The 21,302-nt window shown below is 37.8% G+C and overlaps 1 protein-coding gene across 1 annotated transcript in view; it reads left to right on the top strand.

Annotated features, from left to right (window-relative positions):
• The window catches only part of ZNF804B (zinc finger protein 804B), a 270,945-nt gene that overhangs the window by 235,056 nt on the left and 14,587 nt on the right, over positions 1-21,302 (top strand). The window contains exon 2 of the mRNA XM_068405530.1: positions 456-599. Within this exon, the coding sequence (XP_068261631.1) occupies positions 456-599 (144 nt within the window). The remainder of the gene's footprint in view (positions 1-455; positions 600-21,302) is intronic.

Genomic DNA, 21,302 nt, shown 5'->3' with positions numbered 1-21,302 from the left:
CAAAAGAAAATCTCCCTTAGTATCAGACTAAAACTAGTTTCTCTCTTCTGAGCAATAATACCTGAAAGAGCAGACATGCGTTGGTGCAAACTGGGACAATGGTGTAACAGACTAACCCTGTGTACATCCACCTGGTGGCTTATGTCTTCTTCACTGCTCAGCTTTCCTGCCCAGGAGCTAGGCAGTGTCCTGACGGTATTCCTCTACACCCCATTCCTCTCTGCTTTTCCTACTACAGTAACTATAAAAAGTAGTAAGAATAATTATTCAAGAAATACAACTATTTTATTAAACCCAGCTTAAGACTAAAACCTCCTTACTGTGTACTTTGATACTAGGATGGAGCCTGGTGATCTAGCAGTCCTAGTCAGTCTAGTGTTTTTAATGTGGATAAAAAAAATAGCATGAGCTCACAATCTGTAGCAAAGTGTCTTGCTCTGCTTCTGCCTTTGCAGGACTATGCTGAGAAGGAGAAAGCTGCAGCCAAGGCTCTGGAGGATGTGAAGGCTAACTTCTACTGTGAACTATGTGATAAGCAGTACCACAAACACCAGGAATTTGACAACCACATCAATTCTTACGACCATGCTCACAAGCAGGTAAAGCTGACAAATGTCCATGCATGTTACGATAGTGCATCTTCCTTCCTCATTGACTGTAGGAGGTTTCTAAATTCACTCAAGTAGATGACAAGTTAACATTTGATGTTTTCGACTTCAACATGTTATTTTTCATCAAAATAAAATGTAAAATATTCATTGTTTTAATCTTCACCATAATTTCTTTTAAGCCCCTTTGACTGAAAGATCATGGTCTATAGTTTTAGATAGGTGCTCAATATCAATATTCACATTGAATTTGATCTATTTAAATGTGGAATTGCTTATAAACTAGATGGAGGGGGAGGGATCACTTCCTCAAATATCCAAATCCCTCTTTTGGATGCAGAAGGCATATGACAGTGCTGTTTCAAGCTGGTCATGCTGTTTCAAGGGCAGAAAAGCAGTTTATTTTTTAAAAAAAAGCATATGTTTCTGAAGTTGAAATCTATGTCTCATAATGTTTCTCAGGGTGGAATACATTTTTCCTTGCATGCACAACATAATATAAAATAACAGCTACTTTTGAACAACAAGATATTGGATTCTTGGGAAAAGATAATAGATGGTAATTCTTTGTCATTGGTTTTGTATCAACTTTATCAGATCTATATGTGGTAGGTATATCCTACTTATATATACCTGTTATCCTTCTATGTTTGCTTTCTGCATTCTAGTTTTCCTCCAATTTTAACAAAACCTGTATTTCAGTTGGCATTATGAAAAGAAAATGCAATTAATTCACATAAACACTTCAGAATTTGGAGAAAATTGTTTGCAAAGTTCAGGAATGAGCATTTCTGAACCTCTGATGAACAGATCATATCTGCTAATCTAAGATGTAAGAAGTTAGAACATGTAAGAGGATTCCATAAATGTACCCTTTTCTCCTGCTCTTCTACTAGCGCTTACATGCCTTACACAGTTCCAGTTCTCACATATTATGTGCATTCAAGTTGCCAGGGTATTAGTGTCTTCTGGGTGATCACACTTCTGGGTTCACAGGGGTCAGGAGTTAGCTTGCAAATACATGAATCATGTAGAAGCCACCGGTATTTCTGACAGACGACTAGAAATAATAAATCTTGAGTAAAACAAACAGTGCTAAAGGCAAAACTCCTCACCCTTACTGCAAGAAATCTTACTGTCTTTTGCAATATTATAAAGGATGTAAATCAGCCTGGAATGTCCTGTGTGCATCTATCACAGCACTGCATTAACAACTGCCTAATATCTACCCACTCATCATGCTGAACCATCCTGCTGAATTCAAGCAGCCCAGAGTCAGCTATCCATGGGTATTAATGGGACTCTTTTAGCCCATCACTCCCAGACCAGAGTTAGATTCATATAATGTATTTATGTAATAAATCAAAAGCAATTCCTCACATCACCATTCCACTAACTAATCCATAAAAATGGTTATAAGAATACAAAACAAATGCTTTTCCAGATCCTAAACATGTGACTTTAATCCCTATAAATCCCCATTTGTTGCACAAAGGATTTTTGTCACCCTTCAGCTGTTTTTTTCACTTGTCAGAAATGCATCTGAACTCAAATGGATCCATTTGTGCCTGTCCCTCTTCACACGCTCCCCCTTCAAAGAGCAGCTTATGCAAAATAGCCTGCTTGATGCACCATCTATGATTGGGTTGTTGGGCAGGGGAGGTTTTGGCAGCTTTCTGTTACAAAAGGGAATGTTTAAGCAATAAAACTTTTCTTAATTTTTACTTAAATTTAGTGCTTTAAAAGCTGCCAGACATAGTACTGGGAACTAAGAGTCTACATGGAAATGCACAACACATACAGAATATCAACTAGCAGTACAAGCTCACCCTATCCTGCCCTTTCAGATGTAGTTCAGAAGCTCAGTTAGCACAGGATTAGCTAGCTACCCTCCTGATGTGACAGGGTAATTCAGTCTCTTCTTCCCGCTCACTTCTTGACTGCTCAGCCAAGTCTGGGAACAGCATTAGTTTGCCTCTAGAAATAGTGTGGATGCACCCTTTGCTCTGACTTTTATAGTCGGTCACAGAAAAGCCTTTATTCTTCTTACTTTTATCAGAGCAATCTTCAAAGAAAACAAGTTAATTTATGATTTCCTGTGGTTTTAGTTAATTTAGTTTCAAAATGTTTGTTCTTGGAGGGATAGTAGCCACCAGAAAAGCTTCTTTCTCCTAAGATATGTTTTCTGTTTCCCAGCAGAAATCTGAGGGTACCTTTAGTCATCCGCATGGATATGTTCCAAGCATCATTGTTCTAATGGAGAGTACATTAAAATGAGGGACTCTTCACATCTCAGTAACAATACAGTATAGTCCTCCCATGTGATTTCCCATTTAAATGCTACTACTTTGAAATTTGTACTAAAGTGGCAATGCTGTTTAGAGATGATATAAAGGCAGAAAAAAGGACATTGCACAGAGTACTTTGTCATAAGTCTTTCATTTGTCTTCCAGAAGAAACAGATTTTGTTCAAAGAATTAATACTCTAATCTCCCAATGTTATGGTTTTATATAATTAATTTTGTGATCCATTTTCTTATCTATGATTTCAACCAATTGTTAAAGGAGAAAGTACTGAGTCTTTGACCTAGCAGTTGGCACACCAGCCATTGCCTTCCCTGTCCTCAGAGGACTGCAAAATGTTATGATGACAATCTGGCCTTGTTTGCATAACTGGTCTTTCTGCTGTGTTAGGTTATTCTAAAGCAGTATACTCAGAGATACTTTCTCTCTCTCCCTCTACATGCTACATGCATTCATACTTATATATATAAAAATACTACGCATGTATGTGTACACACATATGCATACAAAGAAAACTTCGACAGAACATCAAAGATCTCCCCTGCCTATATCTTCATTATCTTCTAGCACTGTAATGACCCTGGAGGGGTCTAATATGATTTATATATTTTTGAGTAATATTGTCTGAGTATTAAGCAGGTCTTTTTTTTGTTGTTGTCTTGACAGCATCAGTCTTAATGTTGCCAACATCTTTCCTGACGCATTACTCTATAATAATTTTTCATTTATATTACCTGTTATTAGAATTTAATTTCTTTCAGTGTAAGGCTGGATAAAGTGAATTCAGAAAATCTGTTTGAGTGGAAGGCTGCACTCCCACACAGCTTTACGTGAGCCCTCTGTTGTTAAGCCTGCACTCCCTTAACAAGGCTGGGGGGAGAGCGTGGGTGACTTTCCTGGGAGCACCCAGTCTCCATCCCTGTACAGCCCTGTGCATACATGCTTCATTAGCTCAACGCATACCACCTAACCCACTTGAAATCAACAGCTTTTTTCCTTTGTGTATTTCCTTTGCTGTGGAATCCATGACTTTTTAAAGTCCTGGGCAGCAGTTCAGGGCAGTAGCACATTTGATAAACCTGCAGTGTCTCTCATCAAGCACCAAGGTGAGCGATGCTTGCTGTCACTTGCTCAACGTGTTCTCTGCAACAAAAGTTAACTGCATCAGAACTTGACTCTGTCGAAACTATCTGAACACTGAAAAATATAAAAGTCTTGGTGTGAATTCATTCAAAGGTTATTAGAATATAGATGATCAATACAACCTGCTGCCTGAAAATGTAAAATATGTGGATGTATGTTACATGCTAAGGTGAAAATAATATTGAAGTATAGATTTTTTAACAGGGTTGTTAAGTCACATGCATCTATAAAAAGAAGCCAAACTTGAGCAGAGATGTCTATTTGGTTAACGTTATTAAATGGAATCTTTTAATACCTCCAGGTCATGCATAGCGTTCATCCATTCAGTTAATGTCGAAGTAGTTGGAGCTTTCAATTTTTGTATAAATAATTGTCACGGTTTAAAGCTGGGCTGGCGATTAAACCTGCAGCAGACGCTCTCTGTTAACCCTCCCCCCCCACCCGAAGGGAAAGGGAAAGGGAAAAGGGAGAGAGACTTACGGGTTGGAAAGTTAAAACAGTTTTAATAAACCTATAATAATGAAAAAAGAGTAAAATAATAATATTGGAATAATCAAATATATACAAATATATATACAAAACCAAGATCGAGCTCCCCCGATGTCGGCAACGTCACCACCGGCACTGCAGGGCAGGCTCCGGGAAGGCCCAGGCTGGGCCTAGCAACGGTCGAGAGCTGGATTCAGGGATGCACAGATCGGGATCGGGGGCAGCAGGAAAACAGTCGGAGTCCTCCTGGGACACCGGCCATAGCAGAAAAGAGCAAGAGGCGAGCAAGACCCTCGTGATCCCCCCGCTTTATACCGAGAATGACGTGTATGGGATGGAATACCCTCGTTGGTCAATTTTGGGTCACCTGCCCTGTCTGCTCCCCACTGCAGCTGTGACCCCCCTTCGGCTTTTCACTTGTAAGCAGTGAGGAATTCAGCAGTGACCTTGGTTTCTCTAAGAAAAAGTACAGCAAGAGCCTTACTGCACAACATCCCTACCGGTGCCTCAGCGATAACTACAAACTTCGAGCGTTATCAGTCCTGGAAGCAGACACTGTCTGCAAAACATGTAGTTAGTTTCAGAAAGTGCAGTTACTTAGAGGAGACTTAGCTGAAAGTAAAAATCACTGAAAGGAAAATCGGCCTGGTTTAGGCCAAACCAAGACAATAATCTTTAGTAATCAGCAAGGCTTTTAGATGTCAGCAAAGGAGAAAATCACAAATCTGTTCCATGTACTGCACTAGAATAATTGTGATGATAATAATAATAGAAATAAGCAGCAAAGAAAAACAAGACTGTATTGCCATCTTGGGGTTTCTGATGACAAAACAGATCTTTTAGTTTTGTTGTCAAAATTTAGCCATACAGTTAAATACATCACATTCTCTTGTATGAAAGATAAAAAAAAATATTCTAAATTTTAGTGTTCTTGAAGCAGGGAGCACTGTGTAGGTAGGTGAATAGAACTTTCAGTCTACTCTAGGTCACATGCACATATCTGTATCTTAATATTTAAATCCATGCATTCTAGCACTTGGGTATATTTTTTGCATGAAAGTCTGATTTAGTGTGTACAGCTGTGGGCACTTGCCATTAAGCCGTTATGGTGCTTGTGGATTTAAACTCTAATTCAGGCAGAGATTTAGCTCCTGTTAAACATCAAAGCTAGCAAATATGCTTACATTTTAGGTAGCATTGCCTCTGCCACCTAGCAAATGCACAGATAAGTGAACACAGAGAAAACTCCAGGAATAAGTGTAATGCTGAGATCTTGTTCGTTCATCTTTAGGGTGTTTTTTCCAGCATCTACATGTTTATTGGCGGAAAGTAAGTTCTGTATTTTGGCTCTAGGGTACACCTCTCTTATTACTCAAACAGTTTTCATTTGGAGGAAAGGAAATTGGTTTGGCACTGTCTGAGATAATTCACCTTGGGATCTGGGAAATTAGGCAAACACAGCAACACCAAGAAACCTTCTTCTGGACTAAGTATTGTATATTTAGCTGTAAGAACACACTAATCCAACAGAAAGGACTACAACATCATGAAGGTCCACTACTATGTGTGCTTCCGTAGTCTCTGCTTCTTTCCCTTGATATATAGGTGGACGCACTCTCCCTCTTGCACTCTCACGTGGACAAGATTAACATCCTTCCCCGCAGCCCCTGCTTCTGTTTCTCTGCATCTGGACACTGGCCATTAAAAAGGGCCTGTTTTTTTAAGTCCAGGTTTTGCATGTGAGGTCGATACTCTGTGGCCTCCTCAGAAAATAACCTGAAAGGCAAAAGATCTCAGCATTTCTTGCTCTCAGTTACTGAGTGGAGCTGTCTGCAGCCATCAGCATTCTGCTCCTGTAACCTCACAAAAATCACCTTGGTTTGATGTTTGTTAAAAAATACATGCATACTTTTAATAAAATTTTCACGTTTGTCACATCCCTAGTAAGAAAGTCAGAACCAGAATTATATTAAATATAAAAGAAAAGGACTCAAGCAAGAGAAACAGACATATGATGCTAGATTCCCTCAAACAGATGGTTTATAAGTGGACTTGAAGTGATAAGGGAATTTTGTATGTGTAGTAGTTACTGTCCTTCTGTTTTTAGGTACCAATAGATTGCTATGCTCAAAAGTAACTATCACATACACAAATTGCTATGTGTGTGCAATTTGGAGGGTGTAAAATCAGGCCCAGCCCTGAAAATAATTGTGAACTTTCAAGATGTATGCCTATATGCAGCCCCACAAAAATAAATTAAAATATTCAAATGCATAAAATGAAGGATGCTTAGATGTGTTTTAGGGATGAAGGATATTTCTTATTTTTTCCATCTTCAGAATATTTACCGTAAGTATCTCTAGTCAGATTAGATGCTTCTGACACATAAATTAAAACACTGAAACCATGATTCAATATGGTCAACAGTTTCTCAGATTTTTTCACAAATTACTCTTTAATTTCAGTGAAATGCCCATTTATTTTTGCTTCAGGCAAATCTATTAACAGTTTATGTTTTAAATATCACCATTAGACAATTACTTAGAATGATCATCTGTGCCTGTATATCCTTTGTCAGACACTTCTGCTTCATCACAATATTTATTTTCTCTTGAATTTTGGGGGTTTTGATGCTGAGGAATTCTTAACTATTATTTTACTCGTTATTCTACAATACAGATATCAGTTCAATTTTCCCTGCTCTTTCCTTTTAAGTACATCATCCTCTTCCCTTCAAAACAGCATACCCTTTACATTGCTGGCATAAGTCTTGTTGTCTTTCATGTGAAAACCAAAGGTAAAAGAAAGAATTAATTTCTATAGTTTATCCTAACATTTCCATATCTTTTTGCCTTAAAGGCACACTGTTCTCTTGCTCATTCTGAAACCAGCGATTTTCTTATTGTTGCTTATGCCTATGCCATTCATTACATTCTCTAATTTCTGTTACAGCTTCCCACTTTCTTAGCTTTTCATCTTATATTGATTTTGCAGTGTGTTCTTGTTCATACTCCTCAAAATTACTTCCACTCTGACTGTAACTGTTCCTGAAGAGAAGGTTTTTGATAATTTCTTGCTGAATAGTTTTCATTTTCTCACACTGCTTTTCCCATAATAAACTTACAAAGGTCTTCTCATCCTTTCAGTATTTGTTCCTGTGAATTAACTCCTTGTACTTGTCCCTTTTAGTTTTGATTACAAACTAGATTACCCCATGGTTTCTACTGGATTGTTAGATATAGAACTGGATGTGATGCTTACAATTAAGGTTTCCAAACATTTTGTATTTTAAGACCCAGGTTTCTGTTGCTCTCAGAGATTGGGCTGAATTTTTCTTTCTGCATCCCAATCTTTAGTAAATTACAGTAAAAACATATAGTATTTGCAAAGTCAAGGATAAGGAAGTGATAAGGCACCAGAATCAATACTGTTTGGACAACCTGATTTGATACTTCTATGTATCTGCTCTTTAATAAAATCTTTAATCGCAGGTTGCATGTTGTTTTCCCTAAGGAAAATTCCTTGACTAAGTGCTGAAGATGGACTGTACTTGAGGACTGAATCCATCTTGTGCAGGGGATGAAGCTGTTAGCTACAAGAGAACTGATGATGTGAAATAAGGGGGAGACAGAAGGAGAAGTAGTGGGTTTAGGAAGTAATTATGGGAATAGGTGCAATGGACAGAGACAGAAATTGCAAGAACAGAAAGGCATGGAACTATCACTCTGAAATTAGAAGACAATGAAAGGTGTATACAAGAAAGGGAGAAAAAGGAGTCACAAGAGGAAGGACCTGGAGAAATAATCTGTAAATATGGGGGAATATCAGGGTAAAGCACAGGAGGAGACTGTCAATATCAGCCACTTAGAGCCACCAATGTCTAAGTCCTTGCACTTAGAGCTGAGGAACTGAGTGAACCAACCAGATAGGCTATATGAAAATCACATTTCACAACACTGATTCTGTTAACCAGAACACCACTGATATTATATTGGCACACAATGTTGTATTGAAAATAATAAAAAGGACTTACACAACATAAAAGTCGTCTGAGTCTGAAAAAAAGCAAAGAATGACAGGTATAATGCTGTTCCTTGTGTACAATTCCATCTTTTACCACTGATAGATAAGACCAAAATACTCTATTTTCTTGGCCTGAATGCTTCTTTCTGTTATTTAGAAGTAGAGGGATCCTGCCTTTCTAAAAACATGTTTGCAACACAGCTGCTGTGCTTCAAAGTACCTGCAATCCAGCATCTTTGAAATGCTGAACCAGCAGTGCAGTGAAACACAGGTTGTGTCACATCACAGAAACTGATGTAAATAAAGGTAACATAAAGCAATACAAGATGACATAAGCATTTAAGCAAAGGACTAATGTACAGCATATGAGCAAAAGCCGTATTTACACAATATGATAATTCTGTGGCATCAATGTACTAAGAACATTTATTTTGCCAGTTTGAAATGATCTTAAAGCAAATGCTTAGTTTATAGTATCATGCAATATTTTCTTAAATGTTATGAAGGGAGGCTTGTATTTGTAGCTATGCTACACAAAGATGCTTCAATTGCACACTACAGCAAGTGTGTATGAGAATAGCTCTGGAGCAGCAGAAGCAACATTATCAAATATCACTGAGCACACTTCGGTGACTGGGCATGACTCAAGGCAACAGATTCCAAAGAAATGTCACCAGAAACAATCCTTTATTTGAAATTTACCAATTCCTGCAGGTCAGTGTGCCTTATTAAGAACTGTTGAACCTGCTACCCTGCCAATGCTTTGCTGCTTTCTTATTACTCAGTGATAAAGTAAATAAATCGTCAGTATTCATCCTTTTTAAATTACATATTGCTTAGAATAATGAGATTCCTTTCATCATTAGCCCTCAAAAAAAACCATCCTGCAAATAATGCAGAGCTTCTTTTAAATTTAATGTCTTGATAAACTAAATTATTAAATGATAAATGCTATGGAATTACATTTGTTGTTCTTTAGAATGAATGCTAATTAACATGTGAATTAGCAATTTAACCCTCTTTAAATTGGAAAAACCCCATGGGACACCTAATTTCATAGTTGTTAATGATGGTCCAATGACTGTAAGATATTTCTTAAGTATTTCATTATATAAGGAATCACAGAAGTGTATTATCAGATCTTGTCATTTGAGACATAGCCATAACCAGAATGTCAGTTAGAGGAAGTGCTCTTCATTAATGCCCGTGTTTTTGTCCTTTCCATTCTTCTCAGAGGGTACACTTTTTAATTACTAAAGTTTTACAACTAATTTTTCAAGCAGGAAGAACAGTTGATGCAATGTAATGGATGGCTTATTCAAATAAGCAAGGAATCTGAAGCATTAGATTGGTAAAAAAAAAGATTATGCCAAACCGCAGACAAACATGAAACTCCTCCCCAAAATATCAGTTTAGAATTTAATTTGGTACAATAATACCCCATCCAGAACATGAAGAAAGATATTCTTATTTAATTATGTTTAGACAAAAAGTGTGGTAAATCTGGTTGAAACTCAGCGTCTCTGATTCAAAAAATTTTCCATTGTTTCAAACTTGCTTCCATTTAAAAAATAGATAGAAAAAAATTCTCAAAAAGAAATTGATTAAAACATTCTGTTATGACTGATTTAACATGGCAATTACAATGTAAATTCAATAAATTTTGAAACAAAAGACTTTCTAAAATATTCTGTTCAAATAAAAAGTGGTTTTGAGCCAGTCATATTTCTTTTTCACACTGTGTAAAAAGGAGTGATTCCTCTTTGGTTGTCAGTTCTGAAATGCTAATACATGCAGTACGTAGGATATCACTTAAGAAAATGGGATAGATACGGAGAAACTAAATATTTATGTTTAAATTATTATTCCCATTTTTCGGTTAACCGTTAGGGCAGTCAGGCTGGAGTTGTGCCTTTATTGTTTAATGAACAAGATACATTACATTGGGCATTGCTGTCCTTTCTTCAAATGACTGTATTCAGATGTTTTCCACTTTTTAAATGTCAGTAATAAGGACAGAAGCAGCAGAATATACAGCATGTTTTCTACCTACTTCTATGTACAATGTTACTGTTCAAGCAAAAATGTCTCTTCACCATGAACTAATAAGAACTGAGTAAGACTGAACACAGATGTACATAATATTTCAAGTGCCAGCTTTGCAAGACTGGTAAACATTAGGTAATGTTGCTTATAGGCCACATACATTGCATTTTTTGTTGTTGTTAAACCAATAGATCTGGAATAACTGGTGTCCTCTTAAGGTCAGGCTCTACAAGTCTTGCTTCAAATAGAGAGGTGATAGGAATAAAGTGCTGCCAGATGCTACGATTGTCTTTGATTACTGTCTATTCACAAGTACTTTAATACTTATTTGTGGAATGACTTGTAGAATAAGATACTATTCCGCCAGATTAAGGAACCTGTTGTGCAGGTTAGAACACATCTGTACATATCTTACCTAGGGCAGCTCCGTGCCATAAGCACCTTTTTGGAAATACTGGGCAATTAGCTTTGCTAGCAAAATGTTGTACCCTCAAATGATCAGAGAAAATGACATGTTTCTGTCGGCTTCTGCATAACTTCTGAACAGTGCTCATATCTTTCCCTCCTCTGGAAAAATAATAATTTTTCTAATCTCATTGGCATCCACAAAGTGTATCTATCTGGCCCTATGAACATCTGTCTAGAATCTGCATCTATTATAGTTCTGTGCATTTCTGACTGTCTGCACCTTCCATGCAGTGATTAATGTGCAAGAATGTAGACGAGCAATTGATTCCTGTGGAGCTTTAAAGTCATGCTAATCAACTATGTTTGTGTTTGAGGAAATGTACAGCGTGCCTTGTGTGTCTTTAAGGGGCATTCATAGCAGAAACAAATATTTAAAAACAAAAAAGAAACATATCTGTGCATCACCAAGACAGCAATAAAAATGGTGAGATTAGCCATTTATTATCCTTACTTAGTTAAAAGCATTAATTAACATCTTTTAACATGTCTTTAAGGCAAAAATAAAGGAGGTAACCTAGACTAATTGTCATTTCACAGCTTTTGCAATTTCATAACAATTAGGATCCACCAGGAGACATTAAAAAGATAAGGGCTCTTTAAGCACCTTCTCAGATTAAATTACAAGGGAATATCTAGAGAAATGTAGATGACATTCGTGTGAATACCAAACAAATATATTATCACAGGTGATGGGACAGTAAAAACCAAATGTTTCCTGAACAAAAAAAATTGACAACTAAACACTTTTTTATCAGGAATTGTTATTTTTAGGGTAGAATGTTTTTGTAGGAATGTGAGAAGAGCAAAACCATTTTTCATTTGAAAGGTTTACATAATTTAGTTTCCATCAGGTTGAAATGGTTCATAAAGACTGAAATAATGTTACTTTAAAAAAACACTTTTAAAAATTTCTTGTAAAGTATTTAAAAATACTTTTAAAATATTAATTGTAACATGTACACATTATATTTACTATTCTTGAAATAAAGAAATGATGAAAATTATAACTTTAAGGTGTTATGTTTCATTGCTGTTTTGATGCATTGACATCAAGTCACTTGGAAGCACTTAAAATTTTAATTTTTTAGTAAGTTTTCAAAACTTTACTTCTCCCAGTAAAACTAAAAAGTAAAGAAATCCCAAATGTCAAAATTTTCTGCAGAGCAGAAATTCTGGTTCTTTAAACAAGTGTGTAAGTAGAGAGGAACTGATAGAAACTCCCTGGAACCCTGTAGGACACTTTATGCTTGTAGCTAGAGTTTCTCTGCTTGTTTTCAGCCCTTAGCATGTTGATGGATTCTTAGCACTGTTTCTTTCAAAATGGACACTTAAATACTGATGTTTAAAAGTGCAAGTGCAGTCACATTCCATTGCTCTGTATTTACACTTCCCATTTAGGATCTGTGGGATTCAGCGAGGTATTAAATCATATCCAGCAGAAGTGATATGACCTATTGCTTGTATTCTGAACCTGCCCTGGATCTCCAGTCTTAGATAAGGATCTGATTGTGTGAATCAAATCATAATTTGTTGAGAAATTATTGAGTAAAGTAATATCATGTTTAGGGGTAAAAAAATGCTATTTATTAAATCACATAGTTACCAATATTTGTATACAAAAATATTGCCTAAAAGGTACAATGTAATTTTTACCTTTCAAAAGGAACCCAGAATATGCATATTAACCTCATCTGTTCTTTACTTCAAAGCAAAATTTGGTATTCTCATCAGCTCCTAACGACCATCTTTTCTGAGTTCTGCATTACTTCTATATCATGTGAGCCTGGGTTACGCCAAACTGTCACAGAATCACAGAACCAACCAGGCTGGAAGAGACCTCAGGGATCATCGAGGCCAACCGTTGCCCTGACACCACCCTACAAGGTCCTCGGGGGATTGGACTAGATGATCTTTCAAGGTCCCTTCCAATCCCTAACATTCTGTGATTCTGTGACCCTCCAGACCCTTCACCAGCTTGGTCGCCATCCTCTGGACTCGCTCCAACACCTCAACATCTTTCTTGAAGTGCGGGGCCCAGAAATGGACACAGTACTCAAGGTACGGCCTCACCAGTGTCGAGTACAGAGGGATGATCACTTCCCTAGACCAGCTGGCTACACTATTCCTAATAGAGGCCAGGATGCCATTGGCCTTCTTGGCCACCTGGGCACACTGCTGGCTCATGTTCAGCCGGCTGTCGATCAGCACCCCCAGGTCTCTTTCCGCCGGGCTGCTTTCTAACAACTCTTCCCCCAGCCTGTAGCGCTGCATGGGGTTGTTGTGGCCGAAGTGTAAGACCCGGCACTTGTTCTTGTTGAACCTCATGCCGTTGGTCTCGGCCCATCTATCTAACCTGTCCAGATCCCTCTGTAGGGCCTTCCTACCCTCCAGCAGATCGACACTCCCACCCAGCTTGGTGTCATCTGCAAATTTACTGAGGGTGCACTCAATCCCTACATCTAGATCATCTATAAAGATATTGAACAGCACCGGCCCCAGAACTGAGCCCTGGGGAACACCGCTAGTGACCAGCCGCCAGTTGGACTTTGCCCCATTCACCACCACTCTCTGCGCTTGGCCATCCAGACAGTTTTTAACCCATTTAAGAGTCCACCCATCCAAGCCCCGGGCAGCCAGTTTGTCTAGGAGGATGCTGTGGGAGACAGTGTTGAATGCCTTACTGAAGTCTAGATAGACTACATCCACAGCCCTGCCCTCATCTACTAAGCGGGTCACTTGGTCATAGAAGGAGACCAGGCTGGTCAAACAGGATCTGCCTTTCATGAATCCATGTTGGCTGGCCCTGATGCCCCGATTGTCCTGCATTGTCAATTCATTGACATAATTATGGTTCTCAATAGCCTATGTCAGATTCTGATTTCCTTCTCATTTTGAAATTTAACACAGCATAATATCCCTTTGCTTGGTTAAAAAAGAAAATTAAGATTATGATCTGCAATTTGAAAATAATCATCAACTGGGCCTGTACAGATGCAAAACAGCAAGTCATGGCCTAACAAACCTGAACATGGAGCACGTGAGAAATGTACAATAATTGTTATAGTAATTTTCTGTTATTTCTAGGAAATGAACAAAATTTTTTGTATAATTCCTTATTTATTTTTTGCACAAGGTCTTTCTTAAAGCTAAACCAACAATAACTGGAAAAACAATGGAATATTTTTTTCAGAAATTAAAATGATAACATATAATCCAGTTGCCCTACTTCTCCTTGTCTCCAGAATAATTCACAGTATTGTTTTAACTCTCCTAGTGCAAAGAATACAAAGTCACTATCACCATATTCTATCTGTGCTGGTGCATATTTTAAGAGGATTGTTGTTCCATCTGAGTACATAAACTTGCAATCTTTCTTTTTTTACAAGAAATAATTAAAATTCAGGCGTGTAAAAAAGTATGGATTGCTAGAATAAGAAACCATGTTATAAATAAAAGATCAACTTCAAATTTTACAGGAAGTTTTCTGAGAGGGAGTAGTAGAGTAAACCTTGCTTAAAAAGTTGTTTGTGTCAATTGACAGGCAAAGAATTTGAGAAGTGACATAAAGCATTTCAGAAGCAGTGAGTGATAGATCAGCTTTATAATATTAAAAATGTCCATGTCTACATGAAAAACTAGATGTGTGTTTATAGCATCATTTGATATAAGAGTGAATACAAAGAGACATAGTCTGGAGCATAGGTTAGAGGGGAGAAGAGGACATTAAATGTTCCCTCCCATAGCTCCACATCTTACAAGGGGATAAGAGAAGTAGTTTGGGATTGCTCTTATAAAAATGCATCATGCTCATTTCCACCCTCTTTCCTGGGAGCAGTTTCTAGAACAGTATTAAATTAATTTTAAATTATGGAATCACAGTAGAAGGGTGTAAAGTTGCAGCTCAGTGATACGCTACGCACCAGTGGGCTGAACTGCATATCTTGACCTATGTGCTTACTTTTAGCTCCCTCTCTTAGCAAAAACCTCAGGCACTGCAGGTTGCAACAGCAGTACGTTCAAGGGGACCAAATAAAAATAACAAATTGCAAATAAATAATATTTTAAACACATGGCAATAAAAAGGCTGCTAGATAGGCCAAAATATCTTTGCCTTTATAAACCAGAAAATTAAGACGTAATTCACCCTGCACAGTTTGGTCATCTGTTCCCATGACATACAGAATTTGCTTAGGAAGCACCTTATTGCTTTTGTTATTTCAGAGGGAAATGTTGCTGAACGGGGAAGAGAGATGGATAAGTCAAGTAGAGGGAAGAAAAGACACTAAAGTCGAAGGAGACAACACATAATAATAATGTGAAGCAAATCTGGAAAAGAATTAGATAAAAGAAAAAACACATAATGAAAATAACCATTTTTTAATCAATATAATTTACTGAGATGTGTTCAGAGAAGATTGTCTCAGATAATCAAAGGCTAAACTAGGCTATTGCAGGAGTGAATTACCCTGGAAAAAAATGGCACATCCGTTCATCTCCTCCTGTAAATAAACCACAGAGTGGAACATAAAGTGCTACTCCAATCCTATGCATGAAGAAATTAAAATTAACAGATTATCTATCTGAATTTGCTGCCTCCATGGGCCTCCCTTCTGTCAAGAATAGCACAAAAATACTTCGTCCACATTACTCTAAAAAGTCTGTAAAAAGATGATCTTTAATCCATACATTATTTGCATTATGATGATCAACACAAGCATACAGGAAATTAAAAAAGCCAAGTGATTGTATTTAGTAAATGCAAATAAAATATTTGCATATATTTGTATAAATAACAAACTGTAACATACGCTTCCTTAAGGAATCTATTTTCATAAAGGTGAATGATCTTGCCAAATGGACTGGGAGGAGGAATTCAAATAGAAAGATGTGAGAGAGACCTAGGAAATTTTAAAGAGCACTTGGCAGATGGTTTAAGAACCCAAATCCCACAGCTGCAAAAGACCAAATAGGTTATAAACAGCTAATCTTGCTTAGAAAGAAAGTCAGTTCCCTGTGGCTTAAATTTATAATAAATGAGAGAAAAAATGGATGGTAAAGATCATAAATCAGAAGTTAAAAAATTGGAAAAAAGTGATAGAGGAAGTGAAAAGGGCAAAAGGAAAATCTGTAGTCATCAGAGGTGAGGTTTCTGAAAGTATATTGAGGACATAAAGAATCTTCTGCTCCAAAAAGAAATTAATTACTTGTTAGCAGTGATGTAAAAAGGACTATTCAACAGAGATTTCCATTCTATACTTGGGGCAAAGCCAGATGATTTAGTCACATCTATAACGTTTATGATGATTGTGAAGTACCACTCTACCAGTAGCTAAGAAGGATATTAAACAACATAATCTGGAGCTAAATATTTTTGTATCAGCAGGTTCAGGTGACCAACATGTAAGTATTAGGAAAGAGATGGCCACAAACTCTCCTAATCATTAATGTTGATTTTTAATAAGTCTCAGAGCACTAGAGGAAGATGCATCAAGCTAGAAGCTGGATAATGCCATGCCAGGACTTAAAAAGAATAAACAAGAAAATCCCTCATCCTGACGTTAGTGCCAGGGAAAATACTGGCATGACGGAAGCGGGACTCCATAAAGTATTAAAGAATGATAATGTAATTAATTTCATTTAATGTGGTTTATGTAAAACAGGTGTTGTCAAAGTAACTTGATTTTATCAATTTATCTGCTAAAATATAGCAAATCAGGATGTCCTGTGTCTTGTGTTATTGAAACATTTTGATCAGGTGACTACAAAAGTCCATTGTGGTCTTTTCTTATTGACAAAAACTGCAAGGAAATGTCATTTATTAAATTTCCTTTACTTTTAGCAGGCATTTTGTTGTAGTATTGCTGCTAGATTTCTGCTTACCTTTAACTCTCTTACTCCAGAAGAGATCAGACTACTTTAAACAAATACAAAAGAAAGAATATTTTGGTTTTGACTGAATAAAAAAAAAAAACAAAACCAAAACAACCTAAAATGCTTTTTATGGGTAGCTATTACATCCTATTAGAATAAGCAATATTTTATTTCCTTGAGATATTTGGTGAGGCTTCTGCTTATAGCTGTCTTTAATATCCTTCATGCACATATTATATTTCACTATTTGCCCTGACCATACCTTTTCATCTAAAGTGCAGTGAGTGGTACCTATAAGCAACACTACATTTATCTCAAGTACATACTAAAATGACTCTTTTCAGTGATGAACTGGTTCTCTGGTACACAGGGACAAAATCCCTGTGTAGTGGTCTGCTGATTCAGCTTTCCTTTATGTAAACCTATGGACGTAGTACAATAGTTTGTAACAGGTCTAACCTTTACGCTTTTTTGTTGTTCCCTCAGCACTACCATAATTATCAAGAATCAACTGATTATACAGGTAAATCAAATTTAGGCTTAATTCAGATGTCTGGCATCTCTTCTCTTGTTTCAATGGGCTTAGAAAGAGTCCGCTATTGTAATTAAACGTATATCTATAAGAGCTGATTCAGCCTCCTCCCTGCTCTTTTCAGAAGTCACTCCATCTCTCTTTGCCTTTATTTCTTTATTTGTAAAACGGTATCATGGTAAAGGTAAACCTGTTTCATAAGAAGCCTGAGATCTGCGTATGGAAAGTGTTATGTAAATTCTATGTATGGTTATTTCTACTGTCATTTTGTTTACTCTGAAAGTCTGGTGACCGCATTGAAGAAAGTTTGAGGCCAAGCTTTGGACTCACCTGTTGAATTCTTGGATAATTCAGACTCCTGTTCTTTTCCTTAAAATGTAGGTGATTTTGTATTCCGCCTGCTACAGTTAGAACAAAGGAAAACAAAGTGGTGAGACAGGCTTCAAAAAGATGTGGAAAAGGCTTAAATATTTTTAAAATAAGATTACAAGAAGTACTGAAAGTTTTGAAAGGAGCTAATCTTGCACAGGGTCTGTAATACTAGTTTCTTCTCTTTAAGGTGCTTAAATGAGAAGGAAAAAGAAATAAAATAGATATGTTGCTTTTGCTCTGGCTAAGAAAGAGACCCCGACACCCTGACAAGCGAGGTAATATATGGATATTCAGTGAAGATACAGTCCCTGCCCCGAGTTGCTTATCATTCAAATGTGTTGTTTTTACTAGGTAAATCACTCTGTATTCCGAAGTGGCACTGAATATGTCTAATCAAATTATACGGTGTGCAGCCAGCTTGTTGGAACATGTGACAATAAGTTCATTGGAACTGATATAAACATGGGTGGTCAAGCAGAGCATGTGCTGGATCCACAAATAGCTCAGGCCTTCAGACAAGTGAGTTGCTGCCACAAAGTGCCTGTTCTGTCCTCTCCCCTATGGAAATGGCCCACATGAAACCTGTCTGTTTTAACTTTACTTGGTGGATTCTCATGAGTGGTACAAATGGATGCACTTTGATCCAGCAATACCAGGAATCAGTTTAATTAGCAGGAATATTTGCAGATCCTTTTGAGCAGTAAGAAGCTCCCACAGAAAAGACACAGGTAAGCACTAGTAGGTCTTAATGCTTTCTGGCATGAAGACCCATTGCACTAGATCAGATCATCTTTCTCTACAGACTTAACAGGAGTTTCTATGAAGACATGCAAAAATAAGCCCTCCAAACATCAATCTGTAATTTATCCTTCTGGTTGGATCTGTGATCAACGTCTCGTTCACTGATAGATGGATTCTCAAGGGCATGTCTGAGGACTGACTTTTCCCCCCTCTTGCTATCATCTCATTCCCTAACACAATTATACCAGGATATTTTCTTTCCATCTTCCCATTCACTCCCACTAACAATACTGAATCTGTTAAGACTGACAATAATATAGGCTACTCCAAAAAATGATTACTATCGCACACTTCAGTGTGGTCTGTAGCTATTTATGGGCAAAACAAATGAAAATTTATCAGCTAGTTTTTGAGCTTCATATCTCATGGTTAGTTCCTGTATGTAACAGCCTTTCCAATTTATTTCTAGGATTTTATTTACCATAGTAAAAGCAAATTCCTTCATTGCGTTTCCTCCCTTTCACTTACAGAGCTAACGGCATAAGGTTCAGTCATGAAGTCTAATTATATTCTCTAGTAACTATCATTCTCATTTGATGGTTTGCAGTGTGAATTCATTTTACAAATAATGCAATTGGTTCCAATGTTAGGGTTACAGGTGAGAGAATAATTTCTGAAATTCACGTTCCTTTTTTTTTTCCTCATTTAACCCTTCTATGGTGAATTTGTTTAGAACTTAATTAAGGAGCTTTTCAGCAAAGTGGAAATCAATCTTTAAAGGTAATCAGGCACTCAAACACTCACATTAGTTTCTGGACTTTGATTCAGAGAAGTCTCTCTACATATGACAGGAGACATATACCTAATGCTGACTGAAGGAAGGAGGGGTACATACTATATTTTTGTCTGGGGCTGCAATGCATTACAGAATGATAAATATTTTGAGGGACGCATTGTGAATGATATTCTGGAAAAAAAAAGTCTGTATGTAAGTGAAAAAATTGTTTAACTCATACTAACCTGCCATTTTCCAACTTAATGTATGGAATTTTATTTTTTTTTTCCCAAAGCTGCCTTCTGTTTACATCAATGGTTGTGCTACTGGGAATAAGAACACAATTTACTTCTCAGAATACGTGCAGCAACAGTTATTTGCCCCAGCATCTGAAGTAGTTATACTGAGAACCCCAGGTAGATCTATATAATGGGATGAACATGACCCCTGGCATGGCCCCTGACCCCTTCTCAAAAGAAGAAGTAATGCTCTCCCCCAGTTCTGTATTCCCTCCAGTCCTCAAATTGAGAGAGTGAATGAGAGAGCAATATAGAAAAAATGGTTCCTGAAGGCAGAGATGCCCTGGAGAATGAAGGGTAGAAAATCTGACAGGGAAATGCAGATTATGAAAACCTTCTCTGTATTCTTTTCAATGGCTTATAAAAGAACTCCAGATATCTTCTCAATTTTCTTTCTATTACATGTGCCAAAAGTACACTAATATAAATTACTTTTTAATGCAACCTGTAGACATGGATACTATCTGTACCAATGAAAATGTACCGATAGCACCTATTTCCTCTGTCAAAAGTCTGTGTCTGAGATAGTCACCCTTAATACCCTCTACACACAATGAAAAGAAAAAGGTACTTTTACATCTCACTTTACCGCACTTTAGACAACTGCTTTAAGAAGAGATGATTAGGTGCCTAAAAGTGCTTATTTCTTTCTAGTGGTTGTAAAGAAAATCTAAGCAACTACTGTAAGCATCTAAATTTGATCAGATGAACAGCCATCCAGAGAAACGTCCACCCGCACAAGGAGGAATAGAAATCAGGATCATAACTCTGGAAAGAAAATAATCTCAGCACTGCAAATGCAGCCAGTGGCGAGTACAGAATCACAGAATCACAGAATGTTAGGGATTGGAAGGGACCTCGAAAGAGCATCTAGACCAATCCCCCTGCCGGAGCAGGATTGCCTAGACCATATCACACAGGAAGGCGTCCAGGCGGGTTTTGAATGTCTCCAGAGAAGGAGACTCCACAACCTCTCTGGGCAGCCTGTTCCAGTGTTCGGTCACCCTCACCGTAAAGAAGTTTTTCCTCATATTTATGCGGAACCTCCTGTGTTCCAGCTTGCACCCATTGCCCCTTGTCCTGTCAAGGGATGTCACTGAGAAGAGCCTGGCTCCATCCTCATGACACTTGCCCTTTACATATTTATAAACATTAATGAGGTCACCCCTCAGTCTCCTCTTCTCTAAGCTAAAGAGACACAGCTCCCTCAGCCTCTCCTCATAAGGGAGATGTTCCACTCCCTTAATCATCTTCGTGGCTCTGCGCTGAACTCTCTCTAGCAGTTCCCTGTCCTTCTTGAACTGAGGGGCCCAGAACTGGACACAATATTCCAGATGCGGCCTCACCAGGGCAGAGTAGAGGGGGAGGAGAACCTCTCTCGACCTGCTAACCACACCCCTTCTAATACAGCCCAGGATGCCATTGGCCTTCTTGGCCACAAGGGCACACTACTGGCTCATGGTCATCCTGCTGTCCACTAGGACCCCCAGGTCCCTTTCCCCTACGCTGCTCTCCAACAGGTCTGTCCCCAACTTGTACTCATACATGGGGTTGTTCTTGCCCAGATGCAGGACTCTACACTTGCCCTTGTTATATTTCATTAAATTTCTCCCCGCCCAACTCTCCAGCCT

Source organism: Nyctibius grandis, chromosome 7, assembly GCF_013368605.1.
Source record: "Nyctibius grandis isolate bNycGra1 chromosome 7, bNycGra1.pri, whole genome shotgun sequence".
Lineage (NCBI taxonomy): Eukaryota > Metazoa > Chordata > Aves > Nyctibiiformes > Nyctibiidae > Nyctibius > Nyctibius grandis.
The sequence above is the reverse complement of the archived record's forward strand: the minus strand, read 5'-3'. Positions and strand labels throughout refer to the sequence as shown.